Source organism: Mobula hypostoma, chromosome 6 (assembly GCF_963921235.1).
Source record: "Mobula hypostoma chromosome 6, sMobHyp1.1, whole genome shotgun sequence".
Taxonomy (NCBI): Eukaryota; Metazoa; Chordata; class Chondrichthyes; order Myliobatiformes; family Myliobatidae; genus Mobula; species Mobula hypostoma.
Genome location: NC_086102.1, coordinates 131,113,646 through 131,132,553, shown reverse-complemented (window position 1 = coordinate 131,132,553; position 18,908 = coordinate 131,113,646). Strand labels below are relative to the sequence as shown.

The following is an 18,908-nucleotide window of genomic DNA, read 5'->3' as shown; positions in this document are numbered from 1 at the left end:
GGCTATTGCAGATTATTATATTTTTTTTCTGTACAGCAATGCCCGATTGGGAAGAACGAATATGTAATGCTGAATATTTGAAAGGGTCGCAAATGGACCTCCTCTCAGAAATGAAAGCTGTGAGTTTTAATGTTTCTGTCAAAGCTGGTTTAGCAGCAAAAATGATGGTGTAGTCATCTAATTTCTACCCCTTTTTTTAGATAACTTGTAGCAATCAACCTTTTCACACTTTGATTGATACAAGGCAGGTGCCTATTTTAAATTCAATCCAAGTTAGATCGTTGCTTTAGAGGGAGGCAGAGGAGACACTAATTTACAGTCTCAGAATGAGGCTGTCTTTACTGCCTTTTCCAATGCTACAACGTTAAATTGATGGAGCTCCACCTGTTAGAAAGCAAAAGGGTGGTCATTTGACAAGAAGTTGAAGTGCTGCAGGTTGCTCCATAAATCTTTCTTTCTTTCATCATTTCCATAGGTCGGAAACAAAGTTGTTCCCCTGTAAAGCTGGGAACCACATGGAGTGATTTTGGGGACTGTCCATTAAGAGCTCACGGTAAAAGGTGACCTAGTTGGCCCAAAAGGAAGCTTTGTTATTGTCTGCCCACGGACCTCCCCCATAGGTTAGTTGGCGAATTGGGCCACCTCACAGTCATAAGTGATACTAAATGAGTTTGGAAGAAAGAAACCTCACCAGGTTCTGAAAGGATTGGACAGGGTGTGTGCTGTGAGAATGCTTCCTCCTGGAAAGCGTGTAGAACAGAAGATCCATGGTATTGGGACAAGTTCAATCACATAAGATTGAGGTAGGAGGGGAACTTCCCTCAGTAGTTTGACTCATTGCTATTCTCTACCCCAGGGAGCTGAAACTGCTAATCCTTCCAATTTAATTGATCCAGATCAGAGATGGGCAAATTTTCCCTCTGCGGGGGGATCGAGAGTTACAGGGATAGGGAAGAGCGGAAGCCAAAGAAAGATTGGTCATACAAAGTCTAATGATCAGCATCTGCATTATTCCTGCCACTCTGCCAGCAGAGCAATGCTACTGGTGTGTTTTCATCTTTAGTTACACCACAGGATTGTCTATCAGGCAGGTGCCACTGACAAGCAAGGTAGAGTAGTGAGAAGACTTCCTATCTCATCACAGCAACAACCTTGCACTCAACATCAGTAAGACCAAAGAGCTGATTGTGGACTTCAGGAAGGGTAAGATGAGGGAACACAAACCAACCCTCATAGAGGGATCAGAAGTGGAGAGAGTGAGCAGTTTCAAGTTCCTGAGTGTCAGGATCTTTGAGGATCTAACCTGGTCCCAACATATCGATGCAGTTATAAAGAAGGCAAGACAGCGACTGTACCTTATTAGGAGTTTGAAGAGATTTGATATGTCAACAAATACACTCAAAAAGTTATATAGATGTACTGTGGAGAGCATTCTGACAGGCTGCATCACTGTCCGGTATGGTGGGGTTGGGGGGGCTACTGCACAGGACTGAAAGAAGCTGCAGAGGGTTGTAAATTTAGTTGGTTCCATCTTGGGTACTAGCCTACAAAGCACCCAGGACATCTTCAGGGAGCAGTGTCTCAGAAAGGCAGTGTTCATTATTAATGACCTCCAGCACCCAGGGCATGCCCTTTTCTCTCTGTTACCATCAAGTAGGAGGTACTGAAGCCTGAAGGCACACACTCAGCGATTCAGAAACAGCTTCCCCTCTGCCATCCGATTCCTAAATGGACATTGAATCCTTGGACACTACCTCACTTTTTTTAATATACAATATTTCTGGTTTTTGCACGTTTTTTAATCTATTCAATATACGTATACTATAATTGATTTATTTATTTTTCTCTTCTATATTATGTATTGCATTGAACTGCTGCTGCTAAGTTAACAAATTTCACAACATAGGCTTGTAATATTAAACCTGATTCTGATTCCTAAAATAAAATTGTTAACTGCAACTTAAGCAATTTACTCTCTTAACAATTTCTTCCTCTTTTCAATTTTTCTCTGGTGGGGTCTGCTTAACATGTCACTAAAGTGGTTACTTCCCACGTCTGAGAGGATACAGGCTTTTCAAAATGAAGAGAAAAATCACCGCTCAACCCCAGTCCACTTTCCCCCAATAGTGAGGCGATTCCTGCCCGAGGTCATTGGATTTCCACTATGTGGGGTTTCTGGATGTGACTTCAGTTCATCTGCCAACGGTTTAGTACAGTATAGAACCATAAGACATAGGTGCAGAATTAGGCCATTTAGCCCATCGAGTCTGCTCCGCCATTCCATCATGGTTGATCCTGGATCCCACTCAACGCCATACACCTGTTTTCTCGCTGTATCTTTTGATTCTCTGACCTATTAGGAAACGAACAACTTGCGTCTTAAATATACCCACGGACTTGGCCTCCGCCGCAGTTTGTGCAGAACATTCCACAGATTCACTACTCTCTGACTAAAAAAAAAATTCCTCCTTACCTTTGTTCTAAAAGGTCGCCCCTCAATTAGGACTGTGAATATTAAATGCTGTTATAATACAGAAAATGAAGTAGATAATATGTACGTAAATAAACAACCTGATTTGCTTTGTATTTTGCAATACTAACTACAGCACATTATGTGGTTGCTTTGTTATTGAGGGGTAAATGTTGGCCAAGATATCCTTGCAATTTTTCCTTGCCTCCTTAGAAGATGGGTATAACCCCAATTTGAAAGGACTGCACTTCCTAGATAATGTCTCTGAATTGGGATATGGTCCCAAAGACTTCGGTCCCTGAGGAAAATGCTTAGCCATGAGCCATGAGCCATGAGCAAGTACAGTAAGGTCAACATACCACTCACAAATAGAAGCAGGTTATGTTTTTTTAAATGAGTGAATCTGTTCTGTGTAGCTCTACCAATGCAGTCCATTTTCCTGCTGTACATCACTGTAATGTGTAATAAAAGTAATCTTGCATGGAAAGATAACATCTTGGAGCTAATACTTGACAACTCCTGGGATGTACTTCAAGCCTCTGTGCCAACACATTATCCAGCTGTAAAACCAAGCCCTGAGCTTAGCAATGGTCTATGAGGAGTATACCATAGCCCCTCAGGGTGGAATTTCTCCATTCATATGTTACATAGAGTGGTAGTCATACAGGACTATAGTAAATATGTGTTTTCAATTGGAGGGGAGGCATCAAAATATTAAATGTGTGGATTTTTTGTGGGTTCTATTGGGAGCAATTTAACTGCACTGCCACTGGGGCTTAAATGTACTATAATGATCAACAAAACAATCAGGAATGCAATTGTTCAACTGTTTCCAGATGGAAACAGTTTTTCTATGTGATCTCTGTTAACGGAGAATAACAGGACGCTCACTGTACTTGGTGTCCTCATTTTTCTGGTGGCTTATTCTACTCATAATATACTGTAGTGTATTAGCAAAACAACTGAATAAGTCTGTGCTTTAAATTGTGTGTAAAAATCATGACCGTCAAGTGTATAACTGAGTGGATTCCATAAATCATGGAATAAACCCTTATGAACCCTTCATAAATGCTTATGAATCATCATTATTAGGGAGAATAAAATGTGATGTAGGTAAATGAGTAGTTGATGGTCAGCTCAGGCTCAGAAGGTCCTGTTTCCACGCTGTATGACTCTTTTCAAATTGTAATCTTTCACTGTGAAATGTAGCAAAATACTTAGAGGAAACTTCATCTGAATTAATAGCAAGTCACTGTCATCTTGTCACAATTTTTAAAAAATAATCTTTCACTTTAGTTCCAAGTAATGTATATGTTTCAATGCACACACAGCCTGGGAATCCAGTGAACAAGGATGCATTTTCTGTGTCAATTGTCAGTACTGAAAGAGAGAAAAGGGAATGACTCCAATTGACCATGAATCAGTACACAGGAATGAGTGGTAGGATAGCAAAAGAGAAAATGGTCAGGTTAGACAACCCAAAGTAGAAGCAAAGGAGTGCAAAGGGAGTTAATATTTTAAAATTGATATCTTGTAATCAGAAAATGCGTATCAGAATATTGCCCATTCCTGTCCTTAACATGGAATTGTACCCCAGTTGAAAAGACATTGCTCGACTGTTAATGGGGACATCACAGCGATATTGTAGTTGATGCTGTCTCCTCATGGCTGCGGATTCGGTCCTGATTTTTGGTGATGTCTGTGCAGAGTTGACACATTCTCTATTGTGACCCTGCGGGCTTCTGTGAGTTGCTCTAGCTCCCTCCCAAATCCTCCAAAAAAAATAGGCTGGTAGGTTAATTGTAGTGAAAAATTGACTGCTATAGTGAAGGAAGTGGAGGAATGGGGATATGAAAATGCTTCTGTAATAATGAACGTGGATCGGATGTGCTGAGTGACCTGTGTTAAAAGTGAAAGAGGGGAAATGTGCATAATGTAAGGGGAATGCAATTCAGATAGGTTATTTTACCAGTAGCAGTATAAAGATAATAGCATTTCAATGCCTGTGAGGGCACATCAGAAGTGTCCTATGAATCTAAACTCACCATTCTTTCCATGCTAACTGGAAACTTGCTGTAAGGAAATATGGTTGACAATAGAATTATAATATTAGAACTAGGACTATAATATTGCATTAAACTTTCTAAGACATTTCATTTCCATCTCTACCTGTTCTCTCTGAACATGGCTTCCAATTGAAGATAATGAACAACTGAATCTGTTCCAGGGTATGTTAATGCATGGCAACGGAGTTATTTTATCTTAAGCCACTACAAATGTTATGATGTAAAATAATGTGAATCATGTTGCTTTCTCTTGTTTTTGATTCCTCCTTTCCATCTTCTCTGAAGCCAACCAGCTCCCCACTCAGAAACCTACTCCCAACAAGAATTTCCTGATCTTTTTACTACCCTCCTTCTTTGAGAGTGCAACCTGGGGACATTCCTTGCATAGAGTTTGCATCTCCAAATAACCTGTACGATGTCAAGATTAGGGACTAACCCCGCCGCCTTTTTCTGCAGAAACAGTGTTACAACCTGTTTCTTAAAGTATTTTTACATGAATGTTTAAGGCATAGAACTCCTATTTCTACTGACTTGCATTGGGCTTACTTCATTGTTTTTGTATTGATTAGTGATTCATATGATTTTGAATCATAACTAGTCTAAATGATTACTATAATGTTAATGGTGTTGGAAAAGAAATTATTGCAAACTAGGGGAATTGTACAGAACATATGGCAAATGCCTACTTGATAACACTGATTTAAATACTGTCTCAGATAATAAGTTCTTCCCACTGCATTGCACTAGTGCATGTGAAAGAGCCAGAGTTTGTTGTCTTTTGCACACTGCTTGAATGGTCGAAGTTGGTGCAGTTCTTCACTGATTGTATTATAGTTATTATTCTTTGGATTTATTGAGTGTGCCTTCAAGAAAATGAATCTCAGGGTTGTATATAGTAACATATATGTACTTTGATAATAAATTTACTTTGAATTTTGAGGGAGGGAAGTAGAGATTGGAAAGGAAATCGCAGAATGCCAAGGTTGTGAAGATATGATATTCCTTCCAATTTAGCTGATAAATTGTGCATTTCCTTGTGTACTAATTGTCCGCTGAAAATTTTATCTAGAATTAGTTTTGCCTGCTTAGTCAAATAGGATGCTTCAAACTGAAGTTTGCACTTCGTTTTAAAGTAGGTGAGGAAGATGGGTCGCACATGATTGAAGGGTAATCAATGGCTAAAGCATAGGTACCAATGGATACACTTGATATGATATTTTGGAATACATCTAAGATGAGTTGGTCATATTAAATCCCAATCTTTATCGATTCCTGGGACCTTGAGAGAAACCAATTCTTTATTTTCCCCATTTGTGTAAGAGTTGTCTCCTTGTGGTGCCCAAATCTTGTATTCCAATTTCAAATGATGAAGTTTGGATATATTATTGAAGTGCTGGAACTGATCAAGGAAAACTTAATTTCTCGTGTTTTCTGTTGAAGATACTGGCCTGGGAGACTCTGTGTGTTCAAGCCCCAGTATATCAAGCACCACCAGTCCCAAGCTGGAGCCTCCACCTTCGCCCCATGCCAACAGGAAAAAACATCGCAGGAAGAAGAGCACCAGTAACTTCAAAGCGGATGGCATCACGGGCACAGCAGAAGGTAGTTCACTGTGTTAATATTCCCTACTGGCATTAAGTGAGATGTTCTAGAACTCATTGATTTAAAGAAGGCAAAGTGTCCAGTGCTTAGTTTACTGCTTGTATGTGCCTGTGCTTAAATTTGATATTTTTTCCCAAATATATTGCAGTGTAATGCAGCAGTTATGTGAGCTTGCTTGTGTACTGCTGTGTAGAATTGGTTCAATTTAGTGATCACTGGTATTGCCAGTGTTGTCTGTTGGAGAAGGTTGGTAGGTTGCAGTTTCAAATACTCAACCCATGGTATGTTCCTGAAAACATCCTTTTATTTTTGTGTATGAGTGCAGGTATCTGCTTTTCCTTTGGGAGAACAGGTGACTCACTTGACAAGGTACCAGAGTAGATCAATTGTTAATCATCTTGACTGGCAGGGAAACCACAATCCTCTCTCTTCTTCATGTAGGCACTGACTTCACCATTTGCACTGTGTTTGTTGTTCTTGTGAAACAATGCACCAGCAATTCAGAGTTAGAAGCCATCACCTCATCTAACTACAGGCTAGGTATTCCATCACAGAGAGATCATAAACTAAAAGCCGATTGATTTTTTTCCCCACTCTCAATAACTGTGCTTGTTTTCTGGACAATTATGAGTCCTCCATTTCTGTTAATCAGAAATAGTATAATTAGCAACAGCATTTCCATCAATGTACAGGAAGAGCTTACCGTAGATCGTCGCATTGCATGATCCTTAAAAGTTGACCCTTCTTTATCCACATAGTCTCAAGCTGGGTGGTGTGATTTCTGCTGAGAAAATCCCTATGCTCCAAACTGCTGCCGATCACTTTGCCAAGCTCACCATCCAGAGCAAGCCTGTCTTAGTAATTCAGCACTGCCTCTGCAAATCAAAATCATACACCATTCTGATGTTGAAATAAGCCACCACACTTTTCATCATAGTAGGAATACCCTACCCAGTAGCACTGTATCAGCGCCTTCATCTCAAGGACAATAGTAGGTTTAGAAAACTGCTCCTTCTTGAGGGCACTATGAATGTTGCATTAGATACTGACCATGCTGCATGCCCTAATGGGAATAAAATGAAATGAAAAAGACAGAAACAGAAACGAAAGACGTATTCAGAATGTTGAATCTTTCCTCAGTCTTGACTCACCGCAGATTTGCAGCTGAGGAACCGGTGGATTTGGGATAAGATTTTTGGAAAGACCCGCATACATAGCTTGTCTTTAAAATGGCTCTTAATTTGCAGAGGACCCAAGTTAACTTTTGCTTCTTGGCTCTGAGTCATCCTCAAAGGCTATGTCCCAGTGCTGCATCCCGAACATTGATAAAAGTACAAATGAAGTGTGGAATTGGTCATGCAACCCATTGGCCTGACATTTTCCTGGTACATTGATTGACAACATGTTGTAAGTTTTATCTACAGGTATATGATGAGATGATTCAGTGTTATGCATCACAACAATGCTGTTTGGAGAACTGAATGGTTCTGGAGCACATCAAAATGTTATTTTGGTACTTTTAAATGTTGATTTTCAACTATAGGGAACAATTGATTTAAAAGCCTTAAGAATATCAGTCGAAGTTGCCACATAATGTAGGTGTATTAGAGCAAAATTATTCTTCCTTGTTCGTGTATATTGCATGCATAAAAAGCTCGCTCAAAGCTTTTACTGTTCTACGGAAAAGAACACAATGTATTTCTAGTGTGATACCTTTCAATTTTAGTTTTGTGGCCTATTATCTGTCACCATACCACATCAAAGTATCAGTGTTTTCGAAAATGCAAAAGTTGTTATTTGTGATGAGAGATTTGCAATGTCTAGCCCGTTTCCCAGTTGAGCAGAGATGGGCAAATAGTTATTTATAAGTCCTGCGGCACTTTTTAAATGCTGGCTTTCTGGCCCTTTAAAAACTAGTAAAGGGTTCTTCCTGTGCCACCTTTTTGGGGCTCAGTGACAAGGCGGTTCCTGAAATGGTAGATGCTGACTTACAATTCACATTTGTTCTGTGGAGCAGATCAAATGGACGTGACCTGCAAGTAAGTAATCTGAAGAGTCCAGGCTTTAGAAGAGACACAAATGAAAAATTATCGTCTCTTTCTTTAAACCATAAAAATTGCAATTACCAGTGTAGGAGATTAAATCAGCAGGCATAACCCAAAATATTAAATTGATAAGAAATCATGTTTTTTTTTGCATTTCCATTTCACACATGCTCAGATCAGCTAATCAATTGTTAACTCACAGGCTTTTAGAGTTCGCTATTGGTTCCAGATATTTGAAACCTCCATTAGCATTTCTTTCAGTGGAGAGGTTTCATTGAGTGTAGTTATTCAGTCATTATTTAAAAGTTAAAATCTAAAGTGCCCAAACTCCTCCTGAACTACAAATCCCAGACAGCTGCTGCGAGATGAAATATGCAATTGCTATTTTCATTCAGTGTACTGTGAGATGGTGAGATATTTGCTTCCAAGTCACATAGTAGTGGATCAACATACAATTTTGTAGACTAGAGGACAAAATCTAAATTGATCCTCCAATGTGGTTCTGCATTTAAATATCACATAGCCCAGGTTGAAGAACAGCAAAATCTCCCAGCTTTCTTGCCTGCATTTAACTCTTTTTGCATCAAAAACCCCAATTTCATTGCTATATTGTGGCTAGAGTGAAGTTATGTTACAATAGTTGCCACACTGAAATTAATGTGAGCATCATGAGAATGTGAAACATGTTTCATAAAGATAAACTCCTGAACAAAATAGTTACATCCAAATGGGATAACTGCCCGCTTCCCCACACGAATTTATAGATTTATCAATGTAAAGTGTGCTCTGTATATTTTCTAAACATAGTTAGATAGTCTGACGATGTAATCTTCACCTCCCAATTGCACAATCTAGTACCATTTGTAAACCTGAATATAGTGCCTCTTATTCTTTCATCCAGGTGATTAATATATATTGTGAAATCAGATTTTCCAGTGCAGACCCTGGGGACATGACTTCACTCCTCCCCTCTATGTCTTGCTAATGTTTGCCAATATATGAATCTCCATTGAGCTATCAGATGGCCAACAGCCCACAGACATCTGTTGCTAAGTAACTTCTGATCCAAGCTCTTTTGTTTGTCCAATAGTTTTCCTTGCAAAGACCTCTCAGGTGCATCCCTGAAGTTTGTATTGACAGTAGTGTGTTCTCTTTATTCAGTCCTCTTTCTGTGCTGTGTGACTCTCTGACCTTCTCCAGGAATGTTACGAGATTAGTCAGGCATGACCTGCAATTAATAACATTCTTTGATCAACTCATTACTTGATGAGTGATGTCTCTGTCCTAGATAATAGGCTTTAATAATTTCCCCACAACAAATACAAAACTGACTTTTTAGTTTCTTGGTTTTTTTCCTTCCATACTTACAAGACTTTTGACTTTTTCCGTTCAAAATAGATCATTCTTGAATCTGGAGATTCTCAAAAATAATGACTTGGGGTGGAAGCTAGCAGGTGCTGAGATTTGGTTATTGTAAGACTCCTTATTTTCTTGCAGCATAGCAAACCCGAATTACTTTTATATATTTTTTTGTCACCATGAATGGAACTGCAAGGACTCATTTATGAACAAGTTTGCCATTTCGTCATTGGCTGTTATAGCTTTGTGTGGATTAAATGAGCATACATTCACATTATCCCTTCCTTTCTTTTAATATATTTTCTAGTATTTCTTACTCATGTTATTTCTGCTGGGGATGTTTCCCCTATTCTCTTATTGCAGTTAATGTTTTTGTTTACGCACTTCATGATTTCTTTTAGCTCTCACACTAAATCCTTAAGACCATAAGAGGCAGAAGCAGAATTAGACCATTTGGTCCATCGAGTCTGCTGTGTTATTTCATCATGGCTGATCCATTTCCCTCTCAGCCCCAGTCTCCTCCTGCCTTCTCCGCGTAACCCTTCAGGCCCTGACTAATGAAGAATCTATCGACCTCTGCCTTAAATATACCCAATGACTTGGTCTCCACAGCTGCCTGTAGCAATGGATAACACAGATTCACAACTCCCTGGCTAAAGGAATTCATCCTCCATTTTAAATGGACACCCCTCTATTTTCAGGCCGTGGTCTTAAACTCCCCCTCCATAGGAAAAACCCTCTCCAAATCCACTCTGTTGAGGCCTTTCAGCATTCGATAGATTTCAATGAGGTTACCCCTCATTCTTCTGATTTCCAGTGAGTAGAGATCCAGAGCCATCAAATGCTGCTCATATGACAAGCCTTTCAATCCAGGAATCATTTTTGTAAACCTCCTTTGAACTCTGTCCAATGTCAACACATCCTGTCTTCGACAAGGGGCCCAGATCCGCTCTTAATACTCCAAATGAAGCCGACAAGTGCTTTATAAAGCCTCAACATTACATTCTTGGTTTTATATTCTAGACTTCTCAAAATGAATGTTAACATTGCATTTGCCTTCCTTACCACAAACTCAACCTGCAAATTAACCTTTAGGGAATCCTGTGCAAGCTCTCCCAAATCCCTTCACACCTCAGTTTTTTTGTATATTCTCTCCATTTAGAAAATAGTCAACCCTTTCATGTCTTCTACCAAAGTGCATGACCATACATTTCCCGACACTGTATTCCATCTGTCTTAGGTCCTTCAGTAGCCTCTCTACTTAAACAAAACCACCTGCCTTTCCACCTATCTTTGTATCTTCCACAAACTTGGCCACAAAACCTTCAATTCCATCATCCAAATCATTGACATATAATGTGAAAAGAAGCGGTCCCAACACAGACCCCCGTGGAACACCTGCAGCCAATCAGAAAAGGCTCCCTGTATCCCTACTCTTTGCCTCCTTTGTCTATCCTGCTTGCTATTTCTTCAAAGAATTCCATCAGATTTGTCAGGCAAGGTTTTCCCTTGAGGAAACCATGCCTATTTTATCATGTGCCTCCAAGTACCCCAAAACCTCATCCTTAACAATCAACTCAAACATCTTTCCCACCCACTGAGATCAGACTAACTGGCCAATAATTTCCTTTCTTCTCTCTCTCATTTTGAAGAGTGGAGTGACATTTGCTATTTTCCTGTCACTACTTATGCCTTCACAATGTCCATAGCTTTCTCTTTCCAAACCCTGGGATGTTAACCATCTGGTCCAGGTGACTTATCTACCTTCGGATCTTTCAGTTTCCCAAGAACCATCTCCCTAGTAATGGCAACTAGTCATAGTCATGCTTTATTGATCCTGGGGGAAATTGTTTTTTGTTAACAGTTGCACCATAAATAATAAATAGTAATAAAACCATAAATAGTTAAATAGTAATACGTAAATTATGCCAGGAAATAAGTCCAGGACCAGCCTATTGGCTCAGGGTGTCTGACCCTCCAAGGGAGGAGTTTTAAAGTTTGATGGCCACAGGCAGGAATGACTTCCTATGACGCTCTGTGTTGCATCTCGGTGGAATGAGTATCTGGCTGAATGTACTCCTGTGCCCAACCAGTACATTATGTAGTGGATGAGAGACATTGTCCAAGATGGCATGCAACTTGGACAGCATCCTCTTTTCAGACACCACCGTTAGAGAGTCCAGTTCCATCCCCACAACATCACTGGCCTTACGAATGAACTTAACATTCTTCTACCCCCAACACTCCAGAATTTCTAGCATTCTGCTAGTGTCTTCCACAGTGAAAACTATTACAAAGTGCTTATTCAGTTCATCTGCAATTTCCTTATTCAGTTCATCCGCAATTTCCTTGTTGCCCATTACTACCTCTCCAGCATCGTTTTCCAGCAGTCTGATATCCACTCTCGCCTCTCTTTTGCACTTTTATGAAGAAACTTTGCTATCTTCTCTAATATTGTTCAATAGCTTACCTTCATATTCCATCTTTTCCTTCTTTATGACCTTTTTAGTTGTTTTCTAAGTTAGTTGTTTTTAAAAGCTTCCCATCCCTCCAACTTCGCACTAATTTTTGCTCTGTTGTATGCCCTCTCTTTGGCTTTTACGATAGCTCTGATTTGTCAGTCACGGTTGTGTCATCCTGACTTTAGAATACTACTTCCTCTTTAGGATGTATGTACCCTGCACCTTCCAGATTGCTCCCAGAAATTTCAGCCATTGCTGCTCTGCCATTATCTCTGTCAGTGTTCTTTTCCAATCAGTTTTGGCCAGCTCCTCTCTCATGCCTTTGTAATTCCCTTTATCCACTGTAATATTAATACAAATGACTTTAGCTGCTGCTTCTCAAATTGCAGGCTGAATTCTAACATATAATGGTCACTTGTCCCTAATAGTTTCGTTAAGTTCTTCAATCAATTTCAGTTCATTGCACAACACCCAATCCAGAATAGGTGATTCCCTACTGGGCTCAACCATGAGCTGCTCTAAAAAGCCATCTTGTAGGCATTCTACAAATTCCCCCCCTTGAGATCCAGCACCAACCTGATTTTCCCATTCAACCTGCATATTGAAATCCCCCATGACTATCGTAATATTGGTAATATTGCCATGCATTTTCTATCTCCCATAGTAATTTGTAGACAACATTCTTTCTAGTGTTTGTGGGGGCGGAGTCTTCTTACCTTTGCAGTTTCCTAGTTCTACCCACAATGATTCAACATCTTCTGGCCCTATGTCACCTCTTTCTAATTTTTTGTTTCACTTTTTGCCAATAGAGCCACCCCACTCCCTCTGCCTACCTGCCTGTCGTTTTGATACAGTGGGTATCCCTGGATGCTAAGCTCCCAGCTATAATCTTTCAGCCAAAATTCAGGGATGCCCATTGCATCATACATGCCAATCTGTAACTGTGCTACAAGTTCATCTATCTTATTCCATATACCGTGTGTATATAAAAAAAAATACCTTCAGTCCTCTGTTCACCCTTTTCGATTTAGTCCACCTTTTACGTTGCAACTCATCCTGTTGACTGCAATTTTGCCCTATCATCTGCTTCTCCTGGCTAGCAGTCTCACCTCACATTGCCTCCGTTTGTAAACCAACAATCTCATCCTCAACACTATCACTCTGGTTCCCATCCCCTTGCTAAATTAGGTTAAGCCCACCCGAACAACTCTAGCAAACCTGCCCACAATGATATTGATCCCCCTTGAGCTCAATCCCTTTTGTACAGGTCATACCTTCTCCAGAAGACATCCCAGTGATCCATAAGTTTGAACCCTTGCTGGCTGCGCGTTTCTCTGCCAAATCATCCTTTTCTTACCCCCAGTGGCGCGTGGCAAGGGCAGCAATCCGGAGATTACTGCTCTGGAGGTCCTGTTTGGCAGCCTTCCGCCTAGCTCCCAAAAATCTCTCTTCAGGACCTCCTCGTCTTTCCTACCAATGCCATTCGCGCCAATATGTACCAAGACTTTCTGGCTGCTCACCCTCCCCCCTGAAAATACCATGGACCTAGTCAGAGACATCCCTGACCCTGTCTCACCCACAGAATCTCATCTCTGTTCCTTTGACTATGGAATCTCCAATCAACACTGCAGTCCTCTTCACCTCTCTTCTCTCCTAAGCCATAGCAGCATATTCAGAGCCAGAGACCCCGTCCCTGCAGCTCACCCCTGGTAGGTTGTCCCCCTCAATAGTATTCAATGTGGTATACTTATTATTGAGGAGAACGACCACAGGGGTACTCTGCGCTGGCTGTCCATTTCCCTTCCTTCTGACAGTCGCCCAGTTACCTGCCTCCTGCAACCTCGGTTTCTTCAGCTTGCATTAATGTGAGCTTTAGCCTAAAAATTATCAGCGTAATGAAGAAAATGGTTGCATGCTGTGCCTTCAGAGTTTCAACTTTTGACCCTTATTCATCATCAGTAACATTCCATACTAACCAACGCTATTGGCCCAGATTCTCTTCGGTGCCCTGACTTTCACCAGAAAAAAATTGAAATTATAACAATTAATATATATAACAATTACAGCACGGAAACAGGCCATGTCGGCCCTTCTAGGCCATGCCGAACTCATACTCTCGCCTAGTCCCACCGACCTGCACTCGGTCCAATATAACCATAATTGTCAATCAAAAGATTGGTAGAAAACACGGAATCTATATGCCTCTAAGGTGTGCTTGTTTTATTTCAACATTTGAAGTATCTTTTCCCTGATGTTTCCCTGGTGACCTGTTCATTACCCTTCTGCATCTTGTCTGGATAGTCAGCCTTTGTATGTTTGGACTATGTATCTCAGCAGGCTATATTCAGTTCTCAAATAACAGCTAGTCCACACAGATGCTTTCCCAAAGGTTGTGATCAAGCAAGTAGAACTGGACTTACTTTCATCCTAGGTGACAGCTGAAATGGCTCCCAGGCTGAAAATGGGTAACCTGATTTCGGAGGAGAGAACCCCAACAGGACTTGCTTAGGCACCACACAGAGACACTACAGAATGTGGATTCATCAATGTCCTGAATAACTTCTCTTCTTTCATAAGCACAAAATTACACCCATGGTGATGATGATTCCATCTCTTACCCCTTATCTTTTTTGCAAATTCAATGTGTGTGTTCTCTGTAGGAAAGGCACAGACTCACTTCATGATTGTTTTCTCTCTCTCTCCCTCTCTCTCTCTCCCCCTCTCCCTCTCCCTCCCTCTCCCTCCCTCTCCCTCCCTCTCCCTCCCTCTCCCTCCCCCTCCCTCTCCCTCTCCCTCTCTCTCCCTCTCTCTATCTCTCTCTCTATCTCTCTCACATGGGATATTACTGGTGTTTATCCTTGATTTTACCCCGGTTTTAGTGACTAATAAACCATTTTCATAGATGATAATGTAGGTTTCTTTATAAATTACAGATTAAAAGCAGATGCAATCTTGATTCACGATGCTCTACAATGTATTCCCAAGGGCCCATCAGGTTCACTCCCAAGGTGAAGTGACAACTGGTAGACGACTGCATTAACCATAGCAGCAAGTATTGTTTCAGTGGCATCATTGTTAACATTTGTCATTGGCAATTGTTCACCAAAGGAATAACTTCCACGAAATAAATGGTCTGTTTGTTAGCTCATAATTTCCCAACTGCGTGAGGTTAAATACACAACTGACGTGGCTCCTTAAGCACATGTGAGTATCTAAATTCAATAAACTGTCTAGCTAGTATATTTAAAATCCATAAATCACTGAAGGTCAAGAGACTTTATTGAACCTTCACTAGCGAGGGGGACATCATTCTTAGCTTAACACAAAACTACAGGAAAGGAGCATGAACTTACTAATGGTATGCTTCCTGTTTGCTTGATTCCTTGCTTAAAAAATAAAGTGAATTGTTCATAAAAATGAACTTACAAAATTTTTCATTGGCATAATGGTTAATGCAATTTTAATCAGACTTGCATTAAGAAACCATTTATATAGGATTCATTCTAATCTGTCACTCAACCAGGTTTGGAAACCTGACCTCTTTGAGAACCATATACAAAGAATTATCATAAAATTATAAAATTACTGAAACACATGGAATGATAACTATGATTAATACAGGATCCTTGTCATGGTGAACTAAGTTATTTCACCTTCTTGTGCTTTGAACATTTTACTTCCATCCACACTGGCCCATTAAATAAAAGTGCTCATAATCTTTCAATTTTAATTCAAATATTTCTGCTAAATGCTTTGTAGTATTAGCGAGGGAAGTAATTAAGTGATGGCTTTATAACAACATTACAAGGAAACAGCATTGGGCTGTATTGCTGAAATTATAAGATAACTGTAAAACCTGGAGCAATAACTGTGATTACTACAGGACCCTTGTCATGGTAAGCTAAGTTATTCCACCACCTTGAGCTTTGGACTCTATACTGTATCTAATGATTAAAAGGAGGTAGAGATTAGTAGGTTAATTAGCCTTTGTAAATTGTCCCCTGTGTGTCAGTGAGTGGTTGATGGGAATGTGGGGAGAACAAAAATGGGGTATTGGTGTGGTGTAAACTGGATGGTTGATGGGGCGGACTTGGAGGGACTGTGTCCGGTCTGTATTACCCCAAAAGTGACTTTACTAATAAATATAAATAAGCAAGAAATATTGAGAACATGAGATGAAGAGTCACTTTCAAGGACTCCTCATCTCATGTTCTCAATATTTATTGCTTTTTATTTATTTCTGTATTTGCATAGTTTATTGTCTTTTGCACACTGGCTGAAAGCCCAGTTGGTGTGGTTTTTCAATGATTCTATTATGGATTTATTGAACATTTTAAAAAATTTTATTGAGATAAAATGCAAAATAGGCCTTCAGACCACGCCGCCCCTCCCTCTGATTTAATCCGAGCCTAATCACAGTACAATTTACATTGACCAATTTACCTACCAACCAGTAAACCGGAGCACCCGGAGGAAACCACACGATCACGGGGAGAACATACAAACTTCTGGCAGGCAGTGATGGAAATTGAACCCTGGTCTTCTGTACTATAAAGCATTGTACTAACCACTTCATTACTGTGCCATCCCCAGGGTTGTATATGGTGACATATATGTACCTTGATGATAAATGTACTTTGAACTTTGAGATTTACGTCATCATCCTGGGAAGCTGATGAAAGCAAGGCAGTAGATGTTGTCTACATGCATTTCAGTAAAGTATTTGACAAGGTACTGTATGGGAGGTTGGCCAAGAAAGTTCAGTCACTCGGCATTCAAGATGAGGTAGTAAATTTAGACATTGCCTTTGTGGGAAAAGCCAGAGAGTGGTAGTAGATGGTGCCCCCTCTGATTGGAAGCCTGTGCCTAGTGGAGTGCTGCAGGGATCAGTACTGGGTCTGTTGTTGTTTGACATCTGTATCAACAACCTGGATGATAATGTGGTTAATTGGATCAACAAATTTGTGGATGACACCAAGATTGGGGGTGTAGTGGACAGTGGGGAAGACTAACATGGCTTGCGGGATCTGAACCAATTGGAAAAATGGGCTGTAAGATAAAAGCAGATGGAAGTTAATTTAGACAAGTGAGAAGTGTTATACTTCGGCAGGACTAACCAGGGTAGGTCTTATACAGTGAACAGTCGGGCACTGAGGAGTGTGGTTAAAAAAAGAGATCTGGAAATACAGGTCCATAATTTATTCAAAGTGGGGTCTCGGGTAGATAGGGTTGCAAAGAAAGCTTTTGGCACATTGGCCTTCATATTGAGTGCAGGAGTTAGGATGTTATGTTGAAATTGTACAAGACATTGGTGAGGCCTAATTTGAAGTATTGTATGCAGTTTTGGTCACCTACCTACAGGAAAGTAAAGTTGAAAGAGTCAGAGAAAATTTACGAGGATGTTGCCCAGTCTGGAAAACCTGAGTTATAGGAAAAATTGAATAGGTTAGGACTTTATTCCTTGGAACATAGAAGATTGGTTTCACCTATCACCTACCACCTTATACTTCTTCCTCCCCACCCCTCACTTTCTTACTCTGACTTCTCCTCTTTCTTTCCAGTCCTGATGAAAGGTCTTGGCCTGAAACATCGACTGTTTACTCTTTTCCATAAATGCTGCCTGGCCTGCTGACTTTTCTCCAGCATTTTGTGTGCGTTGCTTAAGATTGAGGGGAGATTTGATAGAGGTATACTAAACTATGAAGAGTATAGATAGAGTAAATGCAAGCAGGCTTTTTCCTCTGAGGTTGGTTGGGACTGCAACCAGAGGATATGCGTTAAGGGTGAAAGATGGAATGTTTATGGGGAATATGAGGGGATACTTCTTCACTCAGAGGATTGTGAGTGTGTGGAACAAACTATCAGCTCAAAAGGTGCATTAAGCTTAATTTCAACATTTAAGAGAAGTTTGGGTAGGTACATGGATGGTAGGGCTATGGAAGGCAATGGTCCCAGTGCACGTTAGTGAGACTAGACAACTCGAAGGGTTTGACATAGACTAGATGGGCCAAAGGGTGTGTTTCTGTGCCTGTACAATTCTATGACTATGATTTTTTTTTCTCTCTTTCTCAGTTCTGAGAGCAAATATTAGGCTTCAAATTTTAGTTCTTTTTTCAGCTTTTTGGGTTTTTCAGATTTCCAACATCTGCAGTTTTGTGACTTTCATTTCACCTAAAAAAAATCACCTTATTATCATCTCATAGTTGATTGTGGGATCTTGCTTTTGCAGCAAGTCTGTCACATGCTTTGAATTTTTGGTTTAACCAATATAAGATTTTTTTTAAACTGTCCCAAACCCAGGAAAATTGTATTTTTTTTAAGAATTAGTTTTTCGCAGTTAAAAATTATCCCTAAAATTATCCACTCTGCCAATCAGCTAGGTAATGAGGGGGGGGGGAAGACCAGTAGAGAAAACGCTCAGAACAAAATGGGACAGAAAAGCAAAATGTTTTTGTGAAAATGTAGCTTGTATTAATGAAATAATTAAGGTGAAGCTTGAGGTAAGCTGTAATTATTATTATTATCCATTTTGATTTAGTTGCACTTTATAGAGTTGAAAATTGATGCAAGTCTTGATTAATTTTTTTTAAATTATCTGAAATACCCAACTTGCAGAACATTAATAAAAGCTGAGGAAAAAGTTCCTGAACTCAGTTAAAATTAAAAAACGTGGAAGATTCAAACCTGATGTATTCCCAACATTGTAATACTTCAGCAACTAATTAATTGGCTTGTTGATGAGTGCCAGGTTTCAGAAGGTGCAACATAAGGACAAACCCTTTCACTTCAGATCCTGAGGGAAATCATCACCTCTCACCAAACTCTGAGCAGCTCTGGAATGTGACCATTGAACATTAGCAGAGAAGCAGCCCATGTGTCCTCCCAGGTTTCTGCCAGTTTATAA

General features: G+C 40.1%; 1 protein-coding gene across 4 annotated transcripts in view; it reads left to right on the top strand.

The window, feature by feature from the left end:
- agap1 (ArfGAP with GTPase domain, ankyrin repeat and PH domain 1) overlaps positions 1-18,908 on the top strand; it is a 683,413-nt gene that overhangs the window by 508,260 nt on the left and 156,245 nt on the right. For all 4 annotated transcript variants that reach the window (XM_063051721.1, XM_063051720.1, XM_063051719.1 and 1 more), the window contains exon 13: positions 5,977-6,138. In XM_063051721.1, the coding sequence (XP_062907791.1) occupies positions 5,977-6,138 (162 nt within the window). The remainder of the gene's footprint in view (positions 1-5,976; positions 6,139-18,908) is intronic.